The following is a 19,369-nucleotide window of genomic DNA, read 5'->3' as shown; positions in this document are numbered from 1 at the left end:
AACCTGATTCAAGCAGACTGCAGCTCAAAGCTGGAACAAGATGTGACCTAATTTTGGCTCATTACTCTTTGCCAGGTTTGGATATGTATCATCCATGCACAAACCAACAGAGAATAAACTACACCAAGCAACACTTGGGCAAGTTTGAGCCAGCATTGGCACTATGATAAGTGGAGTTGGGATTTGTGCGCTATCTAACACAGATTTGGCACGATTTTGGTGACAAGATGTGCTAAATTTAGGCTTTTACTGGCAGAACCCTTTTGGCACCTGGGAAATTTGGAATTCTTAGCTATGAGAGACTCATGGTGCTCAAAAATATCATCCATGTGTAGATAACAGAGACATAAGGAGGTCTTAAATTTGCATTTCTCCTCTGACAATAATTCAGTCAAAGGTAGCAGAGCTAAGTGTTTCTGTGTAGCATTATTCTTTCACCTCAGTCACCTCAGTTGATAGATGGAGACTAAATTTAGGTTAAAGTCCCCTAAAAGTTCCCAAGACATAAATGTTGGTGAAGCTAGTGCTGGTTTATCACTGTGACGGCGCCCGTTACTGTGTTTCGTACCCTGGTTTGAGTTTTTAGAAGTGGGAGTGAGGAATGGGGCAGGATGGATGAAAAAGTGGCCTTGAAAGCATGAAGGATCGGGCCATTGAAGAGGAAAAATAAGAACACCCTCCAGTTTCACACTGTTGTGTTGATATCCTCAGCGGGGAGAAACCTGAATTGCTGAGGGGGTCTGGGCGGAGTATTACCTCAGGATTAAGCAGGAAGAAGGAGGTGGGTTTGTGTTTTGAAGGTTTGTGAACATGCCTGGGTGATAACAACTCCCCTGTCGATGCCTGCCTGCCTGGCACGCTATTAACTCTACTCCCAATTTCCTCTCCTCCTCCTCCTCCTCTTCATCTTTTTAACTCCATCTTCTTTCTTTTGCTGCATTTATTACTTTCCTCTTCCTCTGTCTGTCCACTATCATGATGCTGGTGTGACCTATATTTCTTACTCAAATGTGTGTATCATCTCAAACACCTGTGGGAACAAAAAAAAAGAGGAATTTGTTATTTTCTTTTCTGAAACGACTCGGGCTGCTCTGCTCTCATCTGTTTGGTTAAAGCCGAATGAATGGCCCCTTTTTCCAAGGCGGCTGATACCCAGCTGGGGGGTCTATTAACTGAGCGCACCTCTCCCTGCCTACCCTACAAGGTCGCCGCCACTCAAACGCAGGAGGTGGGAAACTCTCGGAATAATAACAAATGTCACTCACATTGCTATCAGGTTTGCACCTGAGCCGTATAGATAACCACCATTTTTCCAGCCTGCAGGGGAGGAAATGAAATTATAGCAGGGCCCATGAGATGCTGTAGTAATCCACACACACATACACACACACACACACACACACACACACACACACACACACACACACACACACACACACACACACACACACACACACACACACACACACACACACACACACACACACACACCACACACAGTTAAACACACACGTCGAGTTATTTTTTCTTATTGTGGCACCTCTCACCTTTTATGCTATTGCTGCCCTCACCTGCCTCCCTTAAGCTCCTTCTTTAGAGTCGGGAAGCAATAAATCTGACAGCTTACATATCATAGTGTATTTGGATGGAAATAACAAAACAGAACAAGGAAAGAAAACAACTACGGAAAACTCAAGCTCTACTAGGAGTCTCACATATTCTATCATATAAAAACTGCTTTAAATCGAATCCAGAGGGGAAAAAAAACAAGTAAGGAAAGCAATCTGGTTGTTAAATGCAAATCAGGAACAGAACAGTTAAAAAACATAAAACTACCTGACCTATAATCACCATCTTTTGGAGCATTGTTTCTATTTTTTGGTGACACTGAAGGTAATTTGCAAAACCTCCTGGAGGCTTTGTTCTAACAAAGATCCAGAGATTTCATAGTGTCTGTTTGACCTCAATCTGAATTCCAATTTGATTTCTTTGATTTGACTTTAATCATCTGTGTTATTAACCGCTGGTTGATTTGTTTAGACAAAGCCATCATTGGTTCACCGTTTCTGCTTTGCCTCTGTTTGGTTAACCCAAGCAATGCTGGATGATGGACGCCATGTGCGATTTACTCTGTAACACCAAAGCTCTGACAGCAGGGGCTGACCCATCATCTCTTAGAATACTCTGCAAAAGACACCAACGATTCAAACATGGCCTCAACAGAAAATCTAACTATTTCAATATAATAAGAAATTCTTCATTTAAAGCTTCTGTGACAATTTTTCTGTTGGTTGTGTAGTTTCTTGAAGACAAATAATCTCTTTACTAATCTTGGGTTAGATGCTGGTTTCACATTAAAAAAAAAAAAAAAAGGATTTTTAATGTCGTCTATTCTTTTCCCTTAAAAATAGTGCCAATGCTGCTCTTCTGATACTCTCTGTACTGGTGCATGGTGTTCTTCAGTAGTGTTACATTACAAAGTTATATCACCAACGACTGGCCTTGCATGCAAACTCGAACATTTTCAGTCCTGTGTGCATACAGCATTGTCACTTAAACACAGATTTTTAAAAAACACAAGAGAAAGACCCTTGTTTTTAATGCTGCTGTTTTTGTCTGAACAAGGCCTAAACCATATTTCAGTAAGAAACATTCTCATCATAGATTGAACCATTTGTTGCCAAATGGATACAGTTAGAGGTGGTGTCAGAGTTCTGCTTTTCAGAGTACTCCCTGGGTTAGCCGAGCAGCCTGATAGAGCTTTCCAGGGAGTGCATAACAAATCCCCACATACATACAGATTAAAAAGGATGCATAAAGATCAATAGGATACATACATGTAGCCCTGATAGGAGGAGGCTGGTGTGGAGGAGGAATTATCAAGACAGCAGTAGCTGGGTGGCAAAGAGGTAGCAGGGATAAGACAGAGTAATGATGGGGTTTAAATACGCCACCATGGCGTTCAACACAAGCTGTGATTGGTTGAGAGGGGCTAGTAAATGAACATAAGCCTGTCAGCTGATCACAGCTGGGCGTATGACTTCCTTGTCCTGCATGTACTAACACTAACTTCATTTTTTATCAAAAATATTAGGGACAACATCAGATTCAGAAAAATGAATTTTTGTTGTCCGTATACACCATACAGGGAAGGGGGAGGGTTTTTTTCTAACTCACCAGTTTAGAAGATATTAGGATCATATGATTGTCCAATCAGAGACACAGCTCAGCTCACATGACTGATGGGCACCCAATAGCTGTTAGAAAGGAAGATCAAAGCATGCGCCATATCCAATATGGCTGCATCCACGGATCGGCTTCACGGTTTCGGTAACAGGCGGCTGGCATCATCCATATTTTATACAGTGCAAAAAAATCTTTCTTTGTATTAACAGTGAGAAGGGTTTTTCGTCAAAGTGTTGTAGATCATCTTGTCCAACTCCCCACAGAGCAGTTTGTGTGTTTCCAAACCACTAATAAACTCCTCACAGGGTCTTTGACCACCACTTCCTTTCAACTTTTCCAATAGCACCTAAAGGCAGCATATGTTAATCTCCCCTCTTCTCTTCTGCACCATAAACATGTAATTCAATAGAATATTAGTGTTAGAACAGCCTGTGATAATGAGGTGAGATAATGGCTTAAGTCAGTCACTTGTTATGGTGCTGAATAAAGCCCAGTAAAGCTGTGCAAACAGCCCAGAAATAACCCACATTATCATGGCCATCATTCCTCAGCCGGCAAGCGCCTGGCAAGCAGTGCCTCAGCATTTTTATGGCACTGTAGCGCTGACGCAGGCCTGTTCCTCCGGGAGCCAAGAACCATCCATAGTGCTGGATTTCAGACAGGGCGCTCCACTCCGCCAGCGCGCTCTGCCTCTCGCTTTTTAAAATAAAGACTATTCATTACTGGTGAGGGACCTGGGACGGCAGACCTGCCTCTACCTGCGGTGCGGGGAACCAAATTGAGTCAGCCCGTCTGCCCACCAAACACTGCTCCTGCTCTATTTCCTGTTGGCGAACAACCTCCTGTATGTGTTGGGATTTCAATTTAGGAAAAAGCCGAGGAGGGACAGATGACTGATGATGTTCACCGAGAGAGAGGAGCGCTCCGACAACCTGCCTGGTCAACTAATGAAATTCAGGCCATTTTACGAAACAATAACACAAACAAACTGGGCCCATTAACTGATTGCATATCCTGGAAAAAAAAAAAAACACTGGAGTACAATTTCATAGAAGCAAAATGTGGCTAATTCAGTTGTATTGATCTTTCAGCTAAGTGCTCAGCTCATCCACTAATACAGCACTGCAGAGGCCAACTCATTTTCTTTGTTACGGTCTTTGAAATTTGCTGGAAAAAATCTATTGTTGTAAAAATTGGGGAATGAGGTTGTGCGGAGAGTCGGGCCAAAGGGGCTAATAACAGCTGTACTTGTGCCCAGTGTGCAAAGTGAAAGGCTTAATCATAGGAGAGGAGGAACACTCAATCATCAGTAAAAGTCCATGGAAAAATAAGCCTTCTTAGATGGCATCAAGCCAGGGAGAGTATTTACAAAGTGGGTTTTCCGAGCTTCAGAAATCAGACCGAGTGGCAGCGAGCCTACACCGTAGATCAGAAGATATTTTTACCACTTGGAGCTGCACAGTCTCTGGTGCACTAATGACTGCCTGATACTCCAACTCTGTGAGACAAAGCCAAGAAACTCATGGAGCCAATTAGATGTAAGTGCTTCACATTCTCTCTGATGCGGAGTAAAGAGCATCGTTACTTATAGGTCGATACTGGGATTCTGAAATCTTGGGGTTGATAAAAAGGAGCTGCTGAGGAGCACACCGGAAAAAGACGAGGAGGATGAGAAAAAACCTTCAGAGGCCTGAAAGTATACACACACCGCTTCCACTTTCTTTGGTTTGTAGAAAACCCCGGGGGGTCAACATGATTCTAACTCCATATGTGTTAATTGTTAACGGCTGTGGATAATAATCTTTCCTCGGGGTAAATGAAGCACAATTAATTAATTTTTAACTTAATTATATTCTACAGGGCGAGATCTTTCCCTACCTGTGAGCTGTGATTCACATCATGTCGTGCCTGCACTGTAAATGAGCGCTCAACACGGATGCATAATGAGAAGTGAATACATTAGTCTCACTGGTGATCCATGAATGAGGAGCGAGCTGTAGCATCCTCTGCTGCTCACAAATGTTTCTTTATATTTCAAAACATTTTATCTACGAGAGGCAATTTCTATGCAAGAGCACTGTTTGTTCATATGTAAAGGGAATGAGTGTGACGTGTTGGTGGGTGGAGTCACCGTGGTTACATTTATGGAGTGGTAGAAAACACACAGCACTGAGAGCAAAGAGTAGCAGCGTGCTAAACCAAAGGAAAAATGAAATAAGATACAGATCTGAGGATAAAATATCTTGAGAAAGAAGAGGATTTCCAAGCTTTTTTAAATGTATTATGTTGTCTTTTTCCTTTGTGTTTGTTCCCTACACTGCAAAAAACAGAAATCTTATCAAATGTCTTATTTTAAGTAAGAACGGTCTTTTTACACATGATATGAGACACATTCAACTTATTGACCAGCTTGTTTTAAGTTATTTAAAAACAAAAATGAGGTCTGAATAGTTTGTAACAATAAAAAAAAAATCTGCCAATGGTTCAAAAAAAATTTGCTTAAAACTAGAATAACGTCTGAATACAAGTAACTTTTCTCTCGTTCCTTTGGCAGATTTTTTTGACTTGTTACAAGCAATTCAGACTAGGCCTGGGATGAAAGTCACTAAATTAATCTATTGTACAATAATTGAAATGAACTCAATAATTTTTCTGGCCTCAATATATTGCCTTGTGCATGCTTGTTTGATTTCTTTGTGCCTCCCCTCCAAACAGGCTGGATATCAGGAAGGTTCACTCTGTGCATCACTCTCAGCCCCTGTAGCAGAATGAACAGAGTGAACCCTCTTGTCAGTTATCTGAAATCTTTGTCCTTTGGGGGAGGCGAGGCTGCTAGCATCAGGCTAGCGTAAATGCACACAGGGTATGCAAGTTAAAGTAGCAGAAATTAGAAGGAAAAAAAGATGGTTGTAAGTGAAATGCCACAGCCCCAGAGTAGACATATTTTAGCTTCAAACCAAATGAGCGAGGTGAGTCCATCAACATGGACGAGCCAGTGTGCAGCAACAAAAATAGGCAACACAACAAACTCCCATCTAAAACACAACTACCTGACTCAGTTTTCCCAGCTGGGGAAGAAACTGCACCAGCAGATGCAGAGCCTTCATCCCAACGGTCAACACTCATTAAGAAGTTTGAGCAACAAAGTAAATATAAACAGAGATGCGCGAAATGGTGTATGCCCAAAGAAAGTCTATTGTGAATGCTTAAAACTGAGACAACTGGACTGTTTAGAGTTTGGGATGAAGCTGATTAATTCATTGTCAAAAATAGCGTTGATCGTCAATTATTGTGGGACAATATTTAGTTCAGCAAAATTTATTATCAGCCCCGGCCGAATTCAGACCTCATTTTTGTCTTTAAATAGCTTGAAAGTAGACATTTTTCTGGACTAGTCGGGTGAATGTGGCTCATATTAAGACATTTACTACTGAAAATAAGAGAAAATCACTTCACAAGATTTCAGTTTTTTGCAGTGTATCAAATAGGTACTCACCACAGGGTCCTTTGTGCTGAATGTGAATGGCTCTCTGCAGGGCACAACCCATCGCCCTCATCTCACAGGGGCTGCCATAGCTGTGGCCGTCCGATCCGCACACCGGGTCAGACGTTTGCGGGCAGGCCTCAGGGCACTCGCACACCGGCTCATTGTTCTTGACCACGCACACCGCCCCGTGATCGCACTCCTTATCCAAACAGGGGCTCGGCTCGTCGAGATCTGAAGGCCACCAGCCCAAGAGACAGAGAGCAGAGTTAGAGACTGGATACTGAACAGAGCAGGCGTGAAGGAGGAATATAAAGTAGAGGTTGGAGAGAGGTCTGGGGCTGGACAGGGCACAGGAGACAGGGAGGAAGGTTAGAGGAGAGGGACATGGGGAACTGCTGGTTTAGTGTCAGAAAGGGTTCGGGAACAAAAAAAAAGACATGATGGAATATGCAATACATCCTTCTACTGTGACACCTCTGCTTCCTCAACTTCCTAAGCCATTTCCTGGCCTTTGTGTCCCTCCTGCATCTTTGAAGACTCCGCTGAATCCGGTGGCATGAGGACGGCGGATAAAAACATGGCCCTGTAGCACAATACAGATGAAACATTCCCCGAACAATGACTGCACAGCGCTTTTTTTCTTTTCAAGCCAGTAAACGCCTGGATTAATTGACGTTCCCAATGTGCCCCTTCAAAGGCTACCATTTGCATCTCAGCGAGAGCCACAGCTTTCGCCAGAGCCGGTTGAAGTGACACGGAGGAGTGAGAAAGGGAATGAGCAAGAGAAAGAAAGAATCAGCCGAATAGAAGAAAGAGCCTCTCTGCTTAATAATTCAGAAAAGGCAAGCTCCTGGGCAGAGGCAGATATGAAATGTGAACATCACAGAGAGGTGTCTGCCTCAGCCTCTCCTGCTCACGCAGCAGCTACAGCATGACTTCATTAAAACCAGGACGGGGTTTTGCAACCATGATTCCCGTCAGATGGGTGTAGGCTGGGATGATAAAACCTGACTTGATCGGCAGGAGGGAGAGGAAGCCTAAAAAACTGTATGAACAATCCTTTGATCACAGCCTCCCATGCTGACACAATCAATCTTTCTTATAGCTTTATATGTCAATGAAAATATAATATGGGACTGTGTACTCTGAGGCAGGGCACACTGAGTGTATTTTAGTGTTGAGCCTTGAGGAGAGAAGGCATTCACTCTCATATCGAGAGTAAACAAGAGCTGATAGTCCTGCTCTACTGTGATTTTTATTTGGAAAGCTTTTCACATGAGGAATAGATCATTCAGCTCGATGCTAAAAATGAAAACTGGAGGAAAACAGACTGAGGCATCAAATTATGCATGATCACAAAATTGAGCGAGGCTGCAAAGAGCTTTAGAGTGGACGTGGCCTCTTGGTTCTTTAAAAGCAAAGAGCTGGAGTCCTTACATTAGACTTTTACTGATACTGACATCACTTGAGGAGGAGAGATGGGTACAGGTAATCGAAGTAGTCCAATACTCAAATACTTACCATTAACCCCATATCTGAGTAACATTTTTTATTTGCCCAACTGTGTAAGTGCTGCTTTTGACGACATAACCTGAACTTATACAGCGTTACATGTGTGACCCAGCTTTTTGTCTTTGCCTAACTGAAGATACCAGGTGGGGAAAGTATTAATGGGATACAAACTTTTGACTTTTCCAGCCACGACTTCAGCTAAGGCTGAAACAATGTGATATTCTCGTGATTTGATTCTTTTACGATTTTTGGGGTGTGGATTTGATTTAAATCGGGATTCTTCAATAATTCAATTTTTGCGAGCTTTAGTTTGCTTTTTTAACAGCAGACAATCAGCAGATGATAATGTCTAGAGACTTTATCAGGAGCCATATTTTCCCATAAATGTACATCACGTGAGTCAGAAAGAAATATTTCACTCTCTGCTGGAGGAAAGTGGGAACTTTTTTTCCAATCCAGTTTATAAACAAAGACTGAAATGAAGGATTTGAAAAAAAATCAGCTTTTGACAAAAATCCCAATTTGATATTGTCAAACAAATAATCCCTATATCGATTTTTTTTTCTTCCACCCTTAGCTTCAGCACACTGAGCCAGATTTCAGCATAAACAACTGTTTTGCGGCAGCTATGGCAACTCTCTAGGAACATGTTATTAGACTGAAGGCAAAAGCAGAACAAATGCAGAACTGCTTCACTTGCGACATCAAGAAAAGTGATGTCTGGAAGTAGTTAAAGGGTTAAAGTTAAAGGGCAAGATGGCGTTAAAATTGCATGCCATACAATAACTAGTTTGATGCTTAACCACATGTGCTCAAAAACGGAGACAGACAGTCTCACATCACGTCAACTGCTAGCCCTGTTCGCACATATGGTTGTGACAAAACCAGAGCAGAGAAGATTAGCATGCTAATAAACAAAATGGGAACTAAAGATATGCTTCAATTAATTTTTGTGCAAGATGAAGGCTTCAGAGAGCTGATGGCGTTCGTCGAGCTGGAGTACAAGCCACTGGGATAGAGAAAAACATCTACTAGAGAGGAAAAGACGTATGAAAAGTCTTAAATTACAGTCTGGGGACTTTGTGTCCAACAGACCCTAGTTTCTTTTATGATCAAGATGGAAATAAAAATAATCTGCGAGTATCTAAGTATCTGATACTTAGAGTGTTTTCAAATACAGAGTTTACTGTGAATTCCCATCCCTACATAGGAGTGTATAAGGGGGGTGTAGGCAATGTCAAATCTGACTGGCTGACCTGAAATACTCATCTAGGACTGTCTGTTTGCCTTGTCAGTGCTGCTCTGTTACCATCGCACATCTACCTCCTTGTTCTAATTTTGGCCCCAAACCTGAAGAAACCATGATCACATCTTGAAGCTTGTAAATTTTGGTACACAAACAATCGCACGGCGTCACGGTTTCTTCATCCAACCCCTGCACACACTCAATGTTCTCTTCTCAACCTTTTCTTTTGGATTTTGTGGCAGGGGCGGCGGTGCTGTCATGGAAACTGTCCCTTGTAATGACACCACCCATGGCTCTGTCATTATTGTGACCATTATGGGATTAGATGGCATCACAGGGGGGCAACTTGGTGTGCTTGGAGAGCCATGATTCATTTATCAGCTCAGTAGCATTCAGCAGTGGCTCTAATCATAGCGCTAATGCTGGGGTAAATTATCAACTGCTGACACAGACGGAGGTAATTTGCTGATTTCTCTTGGATACAGGGCAATAAGAGAGGTATGAGGAGGACGGATCATGTCAATTAACCATCCTTGGACCAATCTTGTGGGCAGCTCATTATATAACAGGTACAAACTGAGGCTCAGGTTTTTAAAGTGTAAGCAGCGGATCGGGTTAAAGAGGTTTTTTACTCCTTCAACCGTTTCTCCTGATAAGTTGTGGCTTTAATAAAATGAATCTTAAGGATCTCTAGCCAGGACAGCGGCTGTCCTATTTAGAAAAGTGAATGTTTCAATTTAGGAAGAGGAACACAGCTATTGATTTCAGTGTGTTTTGATGCCAAAGTGCTGTTTCAAAGAGCTCGGAGGTGCCACATAAATATGTAAGCTGTTCACGGCTGCTTAATTTGCTACAGCTTCAAAAACAATTGATTCTGCTCGATTCCTTTTGTCAGCGCCTCTTGTGTGTGCCTGCGAGTCATTGTGTACACGTGTGTCAAAGTCGTAAGCTTGTGATCCGGGCTTAACTGCACAACCTTGGCCCCCATAAAAGTGCAGCAGCCCGTCTCCCAAGGACAGACTCCTGAAACACAACTGCAGCTTCTGATAACGCCTCAGTCTGCCGTTCTCTTTGTTTCACACGCACAAAAAAGATGAAAGAATTCTCCTCCAAAACTAATTTTTTATCATCCTCCACCTCTGGGGGCAAAATTTCTGCCTGATTTATTAACTAGGGAGGGTGTAAAAAAAAAAGAAGAAGAGAAGCTCTCAGGGTGTAGAAATGATGTGACACAGTTAAAAACTGAAGCTGTCTTCTTCTCCTCTCTTTTTCGATGCGTGGAAGATGCTTTGAAATGGCAGCCTGTCACTTCTACAGCTTGTGGGATGGTCTTCACAAGCTTGCTCCAGCTCTGTTTCTCTCCCTGGACTTAAATACATCTCCTTCATGCGTGTATCCGCGTGTCTGTCAGGCAGGTCCAGAATAAACCCGAGTCGCCGGGTCTTAACTGTACGTGAAAATTAGCTTGACAGTTGAATGGGAACATCTGTAGAGCCAAACACACACACGCGGTGGCTCAAGCAGGTGCAGAGAGTGGTCTGCTGTGGCAGCGTGGAAAGAAGAAACACACTCCCACACACACACACATAGAAAACATGAATAATTCTTTCTAATCAGGGATTCTGCTCTGGTAGTGTGCACTCAGCTCTGTTTCTGTAGCATGACGCTCGCTGAGAGGACTTTATATTCCTGGTGTTACCTCAGTGTGTTTCCTCGGTGTGTATCTTCGGTGTGTATCTACCTAGCTGCCAGCCGCTGTGTAACTTTTGGATTTTAATTAGTGTGGTATTTTAATGGCGCGGCCCCGCTTCAGGGCTTGGAGGGGATTACTTCAGGTGAAGCCACGTCGTGTCAGCTTGCCCCAGCCGAAGCGCTGGCCGGTCGCGTTCCTGTGATGTCCTGCTTTGAGCTCACCAGTCTGCATAAAGTATCATTACCGCCCTTTAGTGGCGCTATCTGACAAGCAAAGCGGCACCGGTGCCACAGAGCAAACTTCTTAAGCTTAACAACCCCTCGTTAGGTCGGTGCGATGGCACAGCGAGCTCTGGCAGGACTCCGTTGTGAATTTGCAGAGCCTGTTGTGAGCAGACCAACACAGTTAACCCCCCGTAACATGCCAGTGGAATGCTGGGAGATTATTTTGGCGGGAGCTTCCTCCCATCTCCGCTCAGCTCATACATATGTTAATTGGACTTTTCCCCCCTCGGGTGCCTGTGCATTTCCAAATGGTTGCTGCACTATGCAGGGTAGTGAATCAGTGTAATCCAGGTGATGTTTGCAGCCAACTGGCAAAAAGAATCACCTGCAACTGTAACCTCATTACAACACGGGGGTCCAACGAGGCTGATGCGCAGTAAACCCCGCCCTCTGCGTGTCTTCACCTGCAGGGCTTTGATGTAACTCCCTTTGCCTCGCTAGCAATAAAAACATTTGTGTATCATATTAGTTGAGCGAGAGGGAGGTGCAGAGAGAAGGCCAGATTAGCATACAGCAAAAGGCATACCCGCGGGCTGTGTCTGTCTACCACTGAATACTTATCACAGGCAGAAGGTGAATCCAAGCCGCTCTTTGTGCATTTACACCTGAAAACGTGCTGCTCTTCAAACTGGAGACAACTAAAAACAGCATGGGGGGAAGAAGAAAGGCATGCTGGGATCACTGATCCTCTGACATGTTTCTATCAGAGGTGAAAAGACATCAAGAGCTGTTTTTACTAATCCAAACAACAAGTTTTATCATCAGCGTGTGTGCATTATGGGGGGATTCAGTAACAATTTGGAGGATTCCTCACACTGATAGATGCAAAAGAGAACATAAATCAGTCAAAGCTCGGCATTTATTTCCTCTCTAATCGAGCCAGGAGCTCCGGCACGAGGAAGAGCTCAGGGGTAAGAGGATATGAAATGAAAAATGTAGAAATTAGAGGAGCTGCATGGTTGATCACAGCCCGGCGGTGTGCTGCACACATAACGCCTCCAGTCACTACTGACACCCTGTTGACCCACATTTTTCTGCAATTTCTGCACGATGACAGCCTGCGGGCCGCCGTAAGTGGACCAACGGTCCCTCGCTGCTGTCAATCTGACTCCCATGGCACTTCCTCTAATTAACTTGATTAGAAAAAAAACAGCACCAGTGATCTGCGGCTGACTTACACTCAGAGCTACACGAGTGTTTGTGAGTCCAATCACTGCAGCCAGAGGAGATCCTAATCAAATAAACATGCAAATGATAGAAATATTCGGCTCAGAGCGTTGACACCTGAGGTGACTGATTTCCCTTCCTGCTTTGCAGAGCTTTTTGTCAATGACAATGTGTCTGTCGCTGAGTGATTCTGTGTTAACCTCTGGAGGCGACAGGCAACACATTTCAAGCATCTCGCTCGCACTTGCAGGAGTTTTTCCTGCACTTGCAATCATGCACTCTCACCCACTCAGCTGTGTACCCACAAAATGACAAAAGAGCTGTGAATAAAGAAATTCTGTCCACAAAACCAGCTCCTCCATTTGTTCTCTGCCAGCGCCTTGCTCTCAGTCTGTTTTAGTCATTCTGAGGCATTGTCCTCCTCTACACTGCTCAAAGCCAGGCTGCTCGTGTTTCTGTTTTATGAACAGCTTAAGCCCCAATTTAGAAACTCGTCATTTTCTATCCTTCTAATGCCAGAAGTGAGGCCAGTACATCGGCAGCTCTTGGAAGGAGGGACAGATACCTCACTGCTGCTGCCTCTGATTCAAGGAACAAAGAATATTTACTAAAATCTTCCAAGGAAAAAAAATATACTGTGAGCCAAAACAAGAGAGGGCGCTGTAATTCAAGGTTTTTAAGGCTAACTAACACAAAATTAACTCTTTCTTAAAGTTTTTTCTATTAAGAAAGGAAACAGTGAGTAGAAACAGAAATACCCAACAAGTGGTCATATTTGGGATCGAAACACTCTTATGCTCAACCTTCCAGTGGGTAAGAGACGGTGGCCTACAAGGACAAGAAGCTTGTGACTGTGATAAGTTTGTTACTCAAGTTTGTTATTTTCAAACATCAAAAACTTTTAACAGCACATTTTCCTGTGTGCACAGCAACAACTCTCCCTCTCTGTCAGACAGATCCAAGGTCCAGGTCATTGGTTTGTTTTGTGCCACAGAAGAAACATACACAAGACATCCTCAGTGCATGGAGATATTTAAAATGTTTTTACTGCTTTAAACAATAATCATAAACCTGATGTTAAATAATTAGGGCCAAAGAAAATGGGAAAAAAAGGACAGGCCAAGAACTTTGAATGCCTCTTATTCACCCACAACTCAAATTTGTGTCAGGTGTTCAACTGGAACAACAGATAAAAAGCTATCAGACATACGTGATAAAATACTCCCTGCTTAAAGTTATTTTGAACTAACTTTAAATACTTCCCACTGCATCTTAAAACCTTTGCCTCACAGAAGAAGCGTCTACATTCTTCTTTTGTGTCATCATGACATTTAGTTGGATGTCTATCTCGATTAGAACAAAAAGCTCTTCTTCACACTTTGTTTCCTATTTTACCGTAAAGCTAACGGCAGCTTCATTTTCTTTGGAATAACACATTTTAGCGTGAACTTACTCATTCAGAGGGCAGAGACAACTCCAAACTGATACCGAATTACATCGTTTCAGCACTGCAAACCTCACTGCATAGCTTCAAATAACTGTCACAAAGAAGCAGCCACAGGATCAACAGCAATACATTTGTTTTGGGTTAAAACTTTGTCATTTCTGCATCTTTCCTGCAAAATTAAGATGAGAAGATCCTAGTTTTACTGCAGGAAAATAACAGAGTCCTCTTGGTTACTCATCATTTAAACATTGTGATAAAGGAACTGAATATTTTTAAGTATTCCTCTATAACAGACTTTCAGATATTTTCAAGGCTGGACTGGAGTGAGCAGTGAGAAGCCTGATGTTAACAGGACTCCTTTAACGTCAATATTTCATTGTCTTAAAAGCAAATTTGACTTCCTGGCCTAACCATGTGCAACACAGGTCACATTTTTTCTTCAATTTCATAAATTTTACAAACCATAAATCAGTGTGTCCTGAAAACTAGCAACACAAACTCCTGATGTTTCCCATTCCTTATCTATCTGTGGCCATGTTTACATGCAGTCAATTTCCGGGTTAAGGTCAATATTATAGTTTTTGAAACATTCAGAATAATCTGTTTACATGGTATCCCAATTGACACAGCGACGCATGGACAACATCACAGCGCAAGGAGAATGTCATGCGCACCATTCCTGCTTCTTCCTGTTTCCATAGCAATGGCAGCAATAACAACAACAGCAGCAGCACAGCCGACTTCCTGTACCCAAAAGACAAAGATTCCTTGCGGACAGAGCATGCGCAGAACACATATTACTGTCCCTTTTTGACGGGGATATCCCACTAGGGGTATACATGACCAAATATTCAGGTTAAAGAAGGTGTAACTCAGGGATGAAGTTTAGGGTTTTTAAAAATCAGGATATGAGCATATTCTGTTTTTTTTAAAGGGTTACTGGCGTGTGCAACCGGGTTATTACTTATATTCTGAATATGAAAGGATTAATGATTGCATGTTAACGTAGCCAGTGTCACAAGGTCTGACATGCTTACGTGTCTGCACTTTGGGACCAAAAGTTTTGACCTTTTCTGCTTTTTGCGTGAAACATTTTGTCTTCATGCATCAGCATATAAACTGCATCTGCTCCTCCATGTATATCAAAATCTTTATCAGCAGAAGAGGAGCAGAAATCTGTCAGCCCGGCCAAGAAAGTAAAGGAAGGAAGAGAGACAGAGACCCTTAATTACTGTATTCAGTGTTTTTATCAGTTTTAATTACCGAGTCCATTTGTTTTGAAGAGAAGGAGACCTCTGAGGATAATTAGGCTATCTGTGAAAACCTTGGGAATGACGAGCACTTAAGGAATCCTAATGCAAAACCTCTGCAAAGCTGTGAGTACAGTGGAGAAGCTAAGTGCAGAGATAAAACTCTAGTTGGGTCTTCCCGGCTGATAAATCAAACACTGACGGACTGTTAAGCACTTGCTCAATCGAAAACAATTACTTTAAAAACTGACCCGTTACTAGTTTCTGTCACTAAAGACAAACAGCCTCAGAAAGCATCAGGGTGCCAAACGCCCCTCCATTGTTTGTTCCTCCAAATATAGCTGAACAATTATCACAACATTTGTGCTACAAGTCCTCGCTGCGTGCTCACTTCCTAGTGTAGTTTCCTTTTATCTCACGCCTGCTGTGCGTCCTCATATGGGAGGAAGTCTGTCTAAATACACCTCCATCCAAAAATATCCTTAGGTGTTTCATGCTGTGAAATATTTAATCCGATCCATCTGTATGGATCTAAATATACCACAGTGATCATTCTTGCTTTTTTTTCCAGACTCTGGATGAAGATATGTTCTATTGCAGTGCGAGGGTGGACAACTGAGTGAAAAATACGTAGTGAGAGCTGTGTGGTAAGTTATTCTTCTCAAAAAATGATGAAAAAGTTTTGTGACAATGGATCTGCATCAGCCATGTCATCTCATCCGCTCCTCTCTTGATGACAAATATCTTTTTACCCGGCATCACCACTGAGATGTATTCCCCTCCATACTTCAAGAGCGCAGACCTATTCACCCTTTTCCCAGCAGCCTCCTCTGATTCACTTCCAGCTAATCCCTCGCAGACTCACGTGTTCTCAGACATCTTGAAGATTTGTGACTGTGCCTGGACCTTAAGTTAATCAGCTAAATGCCACGCGGTGTCTGCATCTTCTAAATTGAAGAGCTAAAGATATCAATCACACTGGTCTCCAGGGAGGACACCAGTCAGGACGTTATAGACATGTACGTTTTTTACATGTCCATTCTTTGTGAAAGGCGAGCACCGGCAGGGGTGGGGGTGACATTACAGGCGCTGTCACCCATATGAAAAGAGATTTATGACGGTGTCAGAAGTGACGAATTTCTGTGCGTTTGACAGCTGGCAGGACGATCGATCACTCCGCCCCGCGCACCACTCAGCCAATGAAACCAGCACAGAGATCATTATTTATCAAATAATGATAATTTAATACATCAGACTGGACTTTTTCAGACGCCTCAAACTTTATCCGAAGCTTACCCTCCGTTTGTGAGCGACTTTATTCAGCCTGCGCTGTGTGGCAGGATGACACAGTGGTCATTGTGCAGACGTCATCTGGTACTGCCAGTCACTGTCAGCGCACGAGCACAAGAGAGCACAGAGTGTGTGTGGAGTGTGTGTGAGTCTGAGTGTTCCTGCTGTGAGATCAGTGTGGTCCATTGATCCATCTCCTGCAAATCTAGACACACACACACTGCATCTACCCATGGGTGTCTGTCAGCGTAGTGAATATATCAGGTCTTCTGGGCCGAACGATTACTGAGAGGACTCTGCCTAATCTGAGCTGAGACGTACAACACACACAGAATCCTCAGAGGACAGACGAAGAGGAGGGGGAGGAGGAGGAAGGAGGAAGAAAAGAAAAGACTGTCGAAAGGTAGACATCAAATGAAACCCGGAAGGACAAGAGGAAAGATTGAAAGGTGGAAGATGGAATAAATAGGGGGCAAGGAAGAAACGATGAAGGAAGAATGGTAGGAAAAGAGAAAGCAAGGGCGAAAAAAGGAAATGAAGAAAGAGAGGGGGCAAGGGTGGAAAAAGGAAAGGAAGGAAGAGAGGAAGCAAATTTGGAAAAAGGAAAGGAAGGAAAAGAGGGAGTAGAAAAAAGAGGGTAGAAAAAGCAAGGAAAAGAAAAAGCAAGGAAAAAAGAAAGGAAGCTTAAGAGGAAACAAGGGTAGAAAAAAGGAAGATAGGAAGCAAGGGTGAAAAAATGAAGAAGGGAAGAAAGAGAAAACACTGATGGGGAAAAAAGAAAGGAAAAGAGGAAGAAAGGAAAGAAAGAAGAAACTAAGGAAAGGAAGGGGACGTTATATTAGAAAAAGGATAAAGTATGCCAAAGAGGAATGAAGGATGGACAGAAGAAAGGAAGGAAGCTGAAAAATAAGGAAGCTGAAGAGGAGGCTACAATAAAAAAAGAACACAATGGGAAGAAGAAAGAGATGGAGGAATAAAATGTTGGATGAACAAAGATAAAGGAGGACAAAAAAAGGAAAGACAAGAGCAAGAAAGGATGTAGGAAAGGTTGTAAAGAAGGGAAGGAGGAGAAGGAAGTAAGTGGAGGAGGTTTAAAAAAAAAAAGTAAGAAAGAAAAAGAAACTTCCAACATTTGCATGAACACACAAACACACAAGGACACACACATAGGCAATCATTGGACACACACATATGCACACACTCTCACACACACACTCCCTGCATGTGTATCATCTGTCTGACTAAACCGACTGTCTCTGTGGGCACCTACGCCTCTTTTGATGTTTAATTAAAACTGAATGGTGGGAGGGGGGCTGCGTTTGTGGCGCTCTGTTTTGAAAAATATGCAAATGTCAATAAAAATGCATTAAAGAAACATACTCGCAGTCGCTCACAGCTGCGATGAGCAGGGGAGGGAAGGTACGATGGAGGAGAAAACAGTAAAAACAAATAAGGGAGGGCTGTAGGACTGAGACACCGTTTGCCAGAAATAATGAAACACATGAAAGCTCGTACTGCCATTTTCACGTCTTAATTTATGCGCGACCGACTATTGCTAATGAGCGCCGCTGAGCCTCCTGATGCTGACAACTGGAGATAACTTTGGTTTCCTGCCTCAACCGAATGCTCGGAGGAGGGATGGATCTCTGTGCTTCTAACAACAATGACAGTGTGGACACAAACGCTGGACCAATTTACACTAAACATGAGCAAAGATGGAAAACAGGAGAAGCTCTGAAGGAGAATCACCAAAACCTACAATTTGAATCACTTTTAGGAAAAAACTTGGAGATATTTGGCTGAAATGAGTAAACAACATGAGTTGTAAGAAGTATGACTTGGAATGAGCCAGATTACAGTTTTCTTCATGTGTAAATGGGTTTGGAGGATCATCCATTAAAACTTGTATTGTTGACAGGGAAATAAATCAGATTTGAGTGTTATTTCTCAACATGAAACGTGTTGATAAAACACTATCAGCTGCAAAGTGAGAAAACACATTTTTCTTTTATTTTGATAATCTGCCTTTTAATTTTGGGGCCTTGATTAGATCATAGAGCATCATTTCCACAAAGATGGAGGAGGAATTTACAGTTACACGTGAAAGCTGCCTGTGTTTTTATTCTTTTGGTGAAACTGACACCCCTGTAACCCTATTTACTGCTCTTGAACTACCATAAAAGTTGCCTCTGGGCACTGTCACAGTTTAGTTTCAGTATAAAGATGTGTTTTACATGTAAAACATGTTCCAAAATCCATCATATGACTGAGGATTGAAGTGGAAATTGTAAATGGACTGTACTTGAACAGCACTTTTCTCCTCTTTTGAAGACACACAGCGCTTTGGCCCTACATGTTTCACCCTCCTTCACTCACATTCATGCACTGATGGCAGAGGTTGCAACATGGAGCGCCCAGCAGCCCATTACTATCAACCACTGACTGTATATACATGGAATGAACATCGTCACTTCATTTCCACCCATTGTGAGCTTTGAAGCCAAAAGACCACCTCCATCTCCGGATTTATGGCAGTCATGGTGTTGGAGCCAAAGCATGAGCAAAAGCAATGTGGGTGGATGCATCGTGAGACTGACGTCACACCTTCAAGGCTCACAAAACACTAAAGATCCTTCAGGTGGGTCATGTTAGAGGTTTTTATTTCCTTCTCTACTCTGCTAATAAAGTACAGAACGATGTACATGGTCAAACATGAAGTCATGTCTGCTATTTTTAAAATCAAATTAATAATAAAAAAAAAACTAGGAAAATGAGTCCCTGTAGCATAGATTAGCTTGACAAGAAGT

The 19,369-nt window shown here is 42.7% G+C and overlaps 1 protein-coding gene across 11 annotated transcripts in view; it reads right to left on the bottom strand.

Annotated features, from left to right (window-relative positions):
- agrn (agrin) overlaps positions 1–19,369 on the bottom strand; it is a 361,340-nt gene that overhangs the window by 88,629 nt on the left and 253,342 nt on the right. For all 11 annotated transcript variants that reach the window (XM_074681162.1, XM_074681166.1, XM_074681165.1 and 8 more), the window contains one exon: positions 6,683–6,904. In XM_074681162.1, the coding sequence (XP_074537263.1) occupies positions 6,683–6,904 (222 nt within the window). The remainder of the gene's footprint in view (positions 1–6,682; positions 6,905–19,369) is intronic.

Source organism: Halichoeres trimaculatus, unplaced genomic scaffold, assembly GCF_033239565.1.
Source record: "Halichoeres trimaculatus isolate MK-OKI-2021-1 unplaced genomic scaffold, fHalTri1.1 fHalTri1_scaffold_11, whole genome shotgun sequence".
Lineage (NCBI taxonomy): Eukaryota > Metazoa > Chordata > Actinopteri > Labriformes > Labridae > Halichoeres > Halichoeres trimaculatus.
Note: the sequence above shows the minus strand (reverse complement) of the source record. Positions and strands in the feature narration are given on the sequence as shown.